We start from the raw sequence: 10,403 nt of genomic DNA, 5'->3' as shown, positions 1-10,403 counted from the left end.
TCTGATGAAGGGTCTAGGCCCGAAACGTCAGCCTTCCTGCTCCTAGGATGCTGCTTGGCCTGCTGTGTTTATCCAGCTCTACACCTTGTTATCCCTAGTAAGAATAAATAGTTAATTTTCATAGTTCATTGGCAGGCAGTGACTAGTGACTGCAAGCATAAGTGGTTGGACCCCAGCTATTCACGATGTACGTATAATAATTTAGATGTGGGAACTAAATGTAATGTCTACAAATTTGTAGACAATATAAAGCTTAGCTGGAAAATCAGCTGTGAGGAGGATGCAGGGATGCTTCAGTGTGATTTGGACAAGTGGGCAAATGCATGGCAGATAAAGTATACGTGAATAAGTATGATATTATCCACTTTGGTAGCAAAAAAAAACCAGAAAGGCAATCATGCAGTGAGACCTGGATGTTCTTGTACGCCAGTTGCTGAAAGTAAACATGCAGATGCAGAAGCAGTGATGAAGGCAAGTGATATGCTGGCCTTCATAGCAAGCAGATTCAATACGGAAACAGGGATGTCTTGTTGCAATTATACAGAGCCTTCATGAGACAACACCTCAAGTATTGCATGCAATTTTGATCTCCTTATCTGAAGAAGGATGTTGTGGCTGTGGTAAGAGTACAACAAAGGTTTACCAGATTGATTCCTGAGATGCAGGACTGACGTATGAAGAGAGACTTGATTGGTTAGAGTTACATTCACTGGAATTCAGAAGAGTGAGGGGTAGCTCATAGAACTTATTAAAATTTTAAGAGGATGAGAGAGGGTAAATGCAGGAAAGATGTTCTCAATGACTGGGAGACCAGAACCAGGGGCACAGCTTAAGGATACTCAGTAAGCCATTTAGGACTGAAATGAGAATAAATTTCTTTTCCCAGAGTGGTGAGCCTGTGGAATTCTCTGTTGCAGGAAGCATTTTAGGCCAAAACATAAAATATTTTCAAGAAGAAATTAGATATGGTTCTTAGGGGTAAAGGTGTCAAAGAGAATAGGGAGAAAGTAGGAGCAGGGGTGCTTTGTTGGATGATCAACTTTGATCATATTAAATGGCAAAGCAAGATTGTAGAGCTGAATGGACTACTCCTACTCCTATTTCCTATCTTTCTATAAACCTCCTCATATGCAAGACCATCGGCAAAAGTGATCTGTCTGAAGAGACCCCATTTCGATTGGAATATTTGCTGCCTGTCCATCACCTGTCATCAATGAAAAATGTCAACTATCAAATGATATATATTAGTTTTTGCTGTTTTAGTTGTCAATACAGTGAGATAAACATCATTGTTTTTAAGATGTTCAGTGACGAGTGATCTTTGGAGAAAACAAATTTAAACCAACAAATTTAACTAATGTATTTTTTGTCACAATGTCTCAAAACCAACATAAGGCCCATTATTGTCAAATTTTGGTACATTTTGTGTTCAAGTCTGACAACTAGAAACTGTGTGTTAAATATAAGCCTTACATTCAAGACAAAAGTGCAAAGTTTTCACTCTATCATTTGGACTAGATTTAGATGCAAAAGCCTGCTACCCATGACTCCTCCCCCAATCCACAAATATAAGTGGGGTCAGGGATGGAGACTGTGAGTGGGCTCATTTGAAAAGAGCAGTGTGTTAACCTTACGCACGATCCTGTCTATTGAAAGGAGCCTAAATTTTCTGAATTGATGGCATTGTTAACTTGATTTTTTTCCCAATCTTTTACAGCAGTGATTTAAGATAAATGTTATCTATCTGCACTTAAGAGGTAAATGGCATGTGAAATGTTAGAAAATAAATCAAAACTACTTCTCCATTGGTAGCTATTTGGACTATCTACTTATCAAATTTGGTAGCTCATGTAACCTTTTTATATCCAAAGACTATTCAGTCATGCTGTTCTCCTTGGCAGTACTTCTGAGCACTGTAATGAACTCCACATGGTAAACACATGAACTAGTTCAGCTTAAGTTTAATTACTGCAATAGCAGAATTATGCTTCAACTTTTGCTCTGAACCCCATGTCTTCCATATGAGTGAACATGTAGCCAAATGGGCTTCTAAATTTTAGAATGTTTTTGTCTTGAGATTATTGTCATAATGAAAATGTTAACAGCTGATAAAGGCCTTTGATGAAGTATATATAAAAAAAAAAGAAAACCTCACATTTATAGGACTTTTCAGGACCACCAGATGTCTCGAAGCATTATATGGCTAATGAAGTACCTTTCAAGTGTAGTCATTGTTGAAATGTGGGAAATGCAGTTCAATTTGCATACAGCAAACTGCCACAAGCTGCATTGTGATAATGACTAGATAGTTTTTTTTTGTGTGTATATGATGTTGATTGAAGGAGAAATATGGGCCAGGAGACCAGGGATTACTCGCTCCCCTGCTCTTCTTTAATGGGATCTTTAACATCCACCTAAGCAGGCAAATGGGACCTTGGTTTAACATCTTATCCAATGGATATTGCAACAGTCCAAATAGTATTCTAAATCTTATCTACTCCAATTCTGGAATTCCCAGTTCCCTCCACATTTGCACCTATCTCCACATTTAAAAGCCCCATCACTTGCTCCTTTTGCATTCACCTTCTTAACCATCTGTTTTTCCCTTTTTTCTGATTCAGCATTCCTTCTGTTCCAAATGTGAAGTGCTTTGAGGTATCTTGCTGCACATAAACAGCATTATAGGAGTATAAGTTGTTGTAATAAATAGATCATTGAATATTGAAGCAAGACCTGTTCAATTACAAATTTTTGATTATGATAAAATAACTTATATTGAATCTTTCATATTCCTGGACATCCAGAAGTACTTTATGGCGAATAAGGTACTTTTCAAGTACTTTCATTATGTGGAGAAGCACTGCAGCTGGAGATGCACCAGTTAAATTGTTGTAGTGATGGCTGAGGGATAAACAATAGCCAGGACACCAGAATGACTCCCCTACTTTTCTTTGACTGTTGCCATAGTTTAGTTTATGTCTCCCTTAGAAAGCCAGATGGGGCCTCATCCAAAACACTATACGTTTGACAATGCATTCCTCCTTGAAGTGTCAGCATAGATTATCTGCTTTAGACTCGTGAGTGGAATCTACACATTTCTTTAGCATGAATGTTACCACTGAACAAAATCTGACACCTTCAAATCACGATTGGTCTATTGTATATAGGTCTGGCTGTCAGGGATGGCTTTACAATCATGGACAGTGCACAAATGAGGTTAACAACCAAAATATGGGATTATTGATGCGAGGAAGGGTTTTAAAAAAAGTTGCTTTACATTGAGTTCTTCATTTTCTTCGGTCTAATGTAGATTTGCAAGTATTTAAAAATGGACAGTTATAAAAGAAATATGGAAATAGATTTAGAACCAGTGAACATTAGTAAACGATGGAATGACAACACCTAGCCATCAGGATGAAGAGACAAGTGATTCATATTTTCCATTTGCATGAAAGAGGTCTTGGAAAAGAGAGAGGGGAGCCTTTCTGCTCCTATGATGCTGCTTGGCCTGCTGTGTTCATCCAGCCCTGCACCTTGTTGTCTAGGGTTTTTCCAATGTGACTGAGGAGTGGACCAGGGTAGCTCTTCTAATTTAAAATTGGGCCACAGAGTCTTTTATATTCACCTGCAAGGCTACGCAGAGATTCAGTTTATTGTCTCCACAAGATGACACTTCCAATAGTGCAGTATTCCCTCACTGCTGCATTGGAGTGTTAGCTTTGATATTCATGCTCAAGCCCTGGAGTAGGATTTTTATTGACTTGAACACTCCAACCTATGGCTCAGAGCAAAGTGCTGCGAATTTAGCCAAGGCTGACAATTGTTCAGAAATTTTAAAAGCAGCAAAATGAGTCAGTGTTCACTGGCATTGTTTGAATAACATGAATTTCTTTTTAAAACAAATCACGTGCCACAAGATCACATTCATAGAGTTTTTTTGTTAATTCAGGAAGTGGCTGTGTTTTCTTCTGACCCGTAACATTTAGTGCAACCTCAGCGTGACTAAAAGGATTGCTAGATTATTCCACCCACCACTGAGAAAAGATGGCCAATAAAAAAAGTCTCTTTATTGTAATCTTCCAGTTTTGGTTGTCTGGATTCCAGGTGGAAATGCGCAGAGACATCTCCATTGTCACTGCGTCCGCTGTTCCATTGCAAACTTGTCATTGAAAAGTGATCTATTGTAAAATCTTATTTACCTCTGTTTACCTCATGAATAACCACAAGGCACAAAACCTGAACCTAATGCTATAAATGACCCGTGTACAATGAACAATTTAGCTTCTTGAAGAACCATGGATGAATATGAACAGAAATTATAATCTGAGCTCCTCCCTCCAACTAGAACAATACAGCAGTATTTTGTGTATTCATGTAGATATTAACATTTTCTTAAAAAGTTTTATTCCTAGAAAATCGTATTGTTTCCCTGCCCCTCGAACTAAGAAAATGGATTGGTTTTTATCATAGGCTTTTATACAACTGCGGTCAGCACCATTATCCTTACACCAACAGGAATTCATTTTATAGGGCAGAGTATCCATTGTTCTCCTTTTCCATCTTTCTTAAATTGAAGTATAGTATTACCAATAGACAATAAAAACTGAACGAATTGTAGATGCTGTAAATCAGAAACAGGAACATAAATTGCTGGAAAAACTCAGCAAGTCTGGCAGCATCTGTGGACAGAAATCAGACTTAACGTTTTGGATTGAGTGACCCTTCTTGAGTGAGGAAAGTTCACTCGATCCGAAATGTTAACTCTGCTTTCTCTCTACAGATGTTGCCAGACCTGCTGAGCTTTTCCAGCAATTTTTATTATTACCAATAGGCTACTGTTTCTAACAAAATCAGCAAAATTTCTAACAAAATTTCTGGCAAAATCAGCCAAAACTGGGGTCATATCCTCTGAATCTATGCATGAAGCACAGGAGTCGGCTGTTTTGCTACAAATGCAGCAGAGTTGAGACCAGGTATACTCAACTAGTTGAGTTAGCTGGGAGAACCGGTGACCATAATAGTTTGAAATCAGCAATTTGTGACAATGCCACTGGGTTCTAATATTGTGTGCATTTAAGTTTAAGGGTTTTGATTTTCATTAAGCTGTCTATGTAAAAGAGCAGCATTGATGGAAAGGTGTAATGCATTTTTATAAGCATACCTTTGGGTACTTTAACATTTGGAGATGTAAAAGGAAATTTCTTTGTCATTTAAAAAAGTTTCTTTTCTTTCGTATAGGTTGACTTAGCCCGCTTTTCCTGGGTAGTTCTTCGTGGCAAATTCAGGTCTCTGCTCGCAGCAGAAGCTGGAGAAGATTTGTGACAGATGGGTTTAAGTCACAAACTTGCAGCCTTAGGCAGAATCTGTGGAAGTTTCCAGAGTGTGCCCATATTTACCTGATCAGAGAGAAAGAAAATCTGCAGAGGAAGCTGAGCCTGGCTGCTTGTCATAGCTGACACAGAGCCATCTGCCACAAACCTGTGGCGGCTTTAGATCTCCGATCCCTGCCACCACCCAACCCAAATTAAATACAGATTCATAGCAAAGTTACGATGGTTACACATGTCCCTGTTTCACATGCAGGAGACTATCTGTTCAAAAATATGTGGCCTGTTGTGTAACCACATTCATGTATCCCATATGTGGTGCCACATTGAATTTCCGGTCGAATCTGTTTTTATTCTTTGTACTGTATGACATGGTGCCTAAATACTTTCTTCTTGTGGACTTGATGGCAGCCAAGCTGCAGCTTCAAAAGCTCACACTTGGCTGTGTTTATACCTAGGTTGCCAGGTTATCGCTCCAGTCCTGTCATGTCCTCAAAGGGCCACAGGGTCTGAAAGGAGGATCAGAGTGCTAGCGGACTAATCGGGCAACCATCCATGAATTGTTTTTAGGCAAAGATTGCTTCTGTCTCTTTTTCTATTGTGAATTAATCAGTGTTCTGCAAGGATTCTTCAGCAAAGGTATTAATAAGAAGTCTGGCAGGTATTCCCTTGGTTCACAGTGTTGCATTTGCAATTAATTAATCTTAGGGAAGGCTAAAAGATAAACAGCTGCAATTCAAACTAGCATTGAGAATATGTTGTGTGGTGCCATCTATTTGATGCACTGAAAGCAGAGATGTTTTCTTCCCTCTCTGTGTGCAGACAGCAGGCACTATCAAAATCCACCTCCAACAAACTGCTTCATAATTGATTGAATCTGCATTTGCTAGCAGCTTTAAGTATTCGAATGACAAGCACAATTAAAGAGTAACATTTGCTGGCGTAAATATTAAATAAATGTCCAGAAATATTCAGCATCGGTATTGCAATATTAATTAACACTTGCCCAAAAGATTGGCAAATTGAGCCCTTTTGCTTCTCGAATACCTCACAGCTATGTCATGATGCAAAGTTTTTTTTAAATCATGCAGTAGTGCTGTTTGGGGTCATAGCTTTCTTCTCAGCATCTCTCAGTGATACTGTATCTCTGTCGCTTACAGCAATTTTTTTTTGGCTTTTGGATAGACTTGGCTTTTTACTCTGGAACGCTGATGGTATGACACCAGGCCAGGAAAATATAAGCAGCAGTAAAAAAAAAACTTGGCGAGATAGGACACAATGAATCTCTAGTTTATGTACTTAATTTTAAGAAAAATGTTTCATGAGTAATGTTGTTTGTTAGGAGCAGAATGTGCTTAACTGTGGCATTAATAGACTTCGCAGAGGTTACTCAGGCCCCTGGGTACATCACAAAACTGTCCTCCTACACGATAGAGCGTGCAGCTGCAATTTAGCCCCAGGCACACCTACCCACAGTCACTATCTAATGCATTTTACATTTGTGCAGATGAAAAAGAGGAGGACTTTGCACTCTTTGTTCCTTTGTACCTCACATCAGCTGCCACATGGAAACTGTAGTGTAGGTTTTTCTTTGTCTTTAATCTGTAATTAGGAATTCTGTGTATAGTCTCTTCATTGTGGTTGCTGTCGGAGTTGACAAATATTACTAAGGCATCATGGTAGTCGAGTGTAAGGAATAGAATAATACATTATACCGGTTCTGGGAAGTTTCGGGAGGAGAATTCACTGTTCCCAAATTCAGTTCTCACTCAAATGAATCACTGTGTGCTGCATGATATAAACATATAAAGAACGTACATGTTCAAAACATGTAAAGAAGAGAAGGCAATGTAGGAAATAATCTTCAGGAATAATTTCTTTCACCTGGTTACGACATCAAAGCAAGAAGACATTAATGCAATTTTTTCATCATGACTGAAAGTGTCAGACTGATTCAGATGTGCACATTTGCAGTGCTAAGAATGCACACCCCAAATCACAGTGGCAAGCATTGTAAATACAAAAAAAACTGTGGTGGTGACTGCTTCTAACTCAATAGTGATGAGTTTGATATAACTAACTCTTGATGAGTTGTCAAGTAATTGTAGAGTGAATGTAGAAAATGTTAAACAGCTACTCAAGTTAATAGGATTTGTTCTGTTTTATAAAATATTCCGTGCTAGCCTAAAGTTTAAGACCTGCTGTAAACATTTACATTATATCTGTTGATATGGTTATTGCTGTTTTAACACAATGAGTGAGATTGTTTTATTTTAAACTGCGTACTGAGTTGGCCTCCAAGATTAAATGTTTTGAAATAAAAGCATTTGAAAAGCTGTCAATATCAGTTTTTTTTAATTCAACTGAGTTTTACAATATTTTCAAATAATTACAAATTGCACTTTCTGAAATTGTTTACAGGATAATTGTATTTCTGATCAGAAATATATTGTAGGATTATCATAGCAAGTGCAAGAAACTCCTCAACTTGAATCCTGTGATTGAAAAGTATTAATCAGATCATATAATTGAGCCAACAGACCACTTCCATCAATCAAATCAGTTTTGTTGAACCTTTTGTTCTTTGTGTAACAGGCCTCAATCTAGGGATCCTTTGTGTTTGGTTTATAAAGTTACATTACAAAAGGGTTTTAAGATTTCCCTGCTGTCTTTTCTTTAACGGGACCTTTTGATCCCAAACCTGCTGTGGCTAGTGAAATCCTCACCCATTCTTTAGTGCCACACATCATTGGAATTTGAATAGACCTACCTGAAGGTCTTAATTTTCCACACAGCATTAGTTGTTCTCCAGTTTGGTCTATTGTTCCTGTGGACAGAAGGGGGTCTCAGGGCACTTTTTGTCCATCTCTTGAGTGGCCAAAGGTGCTTTCTATGTGAGTTATATTCCCCTGGAAATAAATAACCAGGAAGAAAGAAATCCATATCCCTCATTTCCTGCTATCCATGTTTAGAGCCAAGGAGCAGGGGGTCATCTTAACACACCAGTATACCTTAATACCTTTAGACATCGGATGCATAGAAACCCACTGAATGACTCCTAAACTTTCATTGCATACGTCAACTCCTACTGTGCTATGTTACAAATCGCACTGACAAAGGAGCGTTCACCCCCCTCCCTATATCTTTATTGAATTTTTTTAAATTTACAGAAGGATTATTTTATTTCCATATCAGTAATTCTATTGGGATCTTACCCATAAAGATCTAGTATAAAAGTTTGACACCACTTAAGATTTGTTAAACTCAAACTGCAAGTTTTGGAATCAACAAAATTAGAACAAGAATAATATCTGCACATTGCTTATTTTGAAATAAGGCACAGAGAACAATAAAATGTTAGATTATATTCATCAGATTATATTCAATAAATTGTTTGATACATTAACATGCTACTTGCAAAGTTATTTTAAGGCTGTGTTACATAATTCTACAATATAATAATTGTGTCATTTGTTTTTGAGTCTTAGCGTTCCTAGTTTGGCTTTCAGTGCTTGAAAAGACAAGTGACAGGTTTGTTATTGGAGTGAATTTTTTGGATATTGACTGATACTAGAGGTCCTTGGACAGCAGAGAATTCCACCTAATAAGCAGGAAAAGCTGATAATGCTCAGTCACTCTTCTACAAGAACTGCTCCTGTCAGCTGGTAACTGAATAATATGCATACCCAGTTTTCAAAAAGTGTGCTGAAATTCATTCTATTCTCATCGCCAATTAAAGCACATGGAAAATGAGTAAAATGTAAAGGGGAACAATTCAAAATTTGGAAATAATACATGTTTTGAAAACCAAATGATCCCTCACCTATCCTGTGCTCAAATACTACAAATTCACATTTCAATGGGATCTTGTTGGCTTTCTTAAAACATGGAACGAGACAATTATTAAGACTTCCTTTACTGCTGTAAAAGCATACAAAAACTAAATGCATAGACAAAACAAGATTTACACTTTCACCATCTTTAAGTGGAAGTCCAATTTTCGCAACCTTCCACAAATCTGTGGAAGGAATTTTGGTTAGTCCTGAAATCTATTTGTTAATTACTATGCTTTGTCTCATATTTTCCTGAATAATTGTGTTTGAATGGGGGCTGATGATATTTTCGGTGGAAATGCTGGAAAGATTGATATTAACAAAACTCCTTCAAAATAAAACTGCTACAAACTTTGCCATCCATGTGTTCTATCTAGCCTATTATTGACTTTTTAACAGAGGAAATAAAAGTGGTAATCAGTAGATCTAATAATAGATTATCTGGATTTCCAAAAGGCACTTGATAAGTTACCCTAGCATCTAATAAATAATACCAGGGTCGTCTTCTTCTGAAGAAGAATGGTCCAAATCCAAAACGTCAGCTTTTCTGCCCCTCTGATGCTGCCTGGCCTGCTGTGTTCATCCAGCTCCACACCTTGTTATCTCAGACTCCAGCATTGGCAGTTCCTACTATCTCTGGCAGAATAGATTGTTAGTTGGCTTCAAGATAGAAAGAAGAGTGGGAGTAAATGGTATTTATTCAGAGTAGCAGAATATGGAGGAGTGATGTTCCAGAAGGATCTGTTCAGCAATGATTGCTGTTTGCAATTTACATTTACAATTTGGACATTGGAATCAAAAACACAATTTATAAATTTGCAGGTGACAGCAATTTGGGCACAGTCAATACTTGGAAAACTGCAATAAATTACAGAAGGAAGAAACATTAAGAATGATTGAATAATTGGCAAACAGTTCAATACAAAATTGTTACACACAGGAGGCCATTCGGTCCTTTGAATCTGCACTGACTCTGTAAATGAGCAATTCACTCAGTGCAACTCCCCTGTCTTCTCCACATAACTCTGCCCATTTTTCCCTACAAAATTTGAGCTGTACATTTGGTAGGAGGAATAAGGAGGTCCCTTATTACTTGCAAGTTTAGAATCTAAGTGAGTAATCGAACAAAAGGATCTCAATAATTACGCCAATCATTAACAGGTATGCCAAAGCGTATAAGGCGTTTTCTTAAAAGAAAACAAATCACAAGACTTTATTCCTTGACTTGTGGTGATAAAGGCCT

General features: G+C 37.7%; 1 protein-coding gene across 1 annotated transcript in view; it reads left to right on the top strand.

Moving 5' to 3' along the window:
• The window catches only part of gtdc1 (glycosyltransferase-like domain containing 1), a 226,869-nt gene extending 219,210 nt beyond the window's left edge, over window positions 1-7,659 (top strand). The window contains exon 9 of the mRNA XM_020512422.2: window positions 5,239-7,659. Within this exon, the coding sequence (XP_020368011.2) occupies window positions 5,239-5,322 (84 nt within the window). The 3' untranslated portion in view covers window positions 5,323-7,659. The remainder of the gene's footprint in view (window positions 1-5,238) is intronic.
• The last annotated feature ends 2,744 nt before the right edge of the window (window positions 7,660-10,403 follow it).

The sequence above is a fragment of the Rhincodon typus genome, chromosome 7 (assembly GCF_021869965.1).
Source record: "Rhincodon typus isolate 14 chromosome 7, sRhiTyp1.1, whole genome shotgun sequence".
Lineage (NCBI taxonomy): Eukaryota > Metazoa > Chordata > Chondrichthyes > Orectolobiformes > Rhincodontidae > Rhincodon > Rhincodon typus.
The sequence above is the reverse complement of the archived record's forward strand: the minus strand, read 5'-3'. Positions and strand labels throughout refer to the sequence as shown.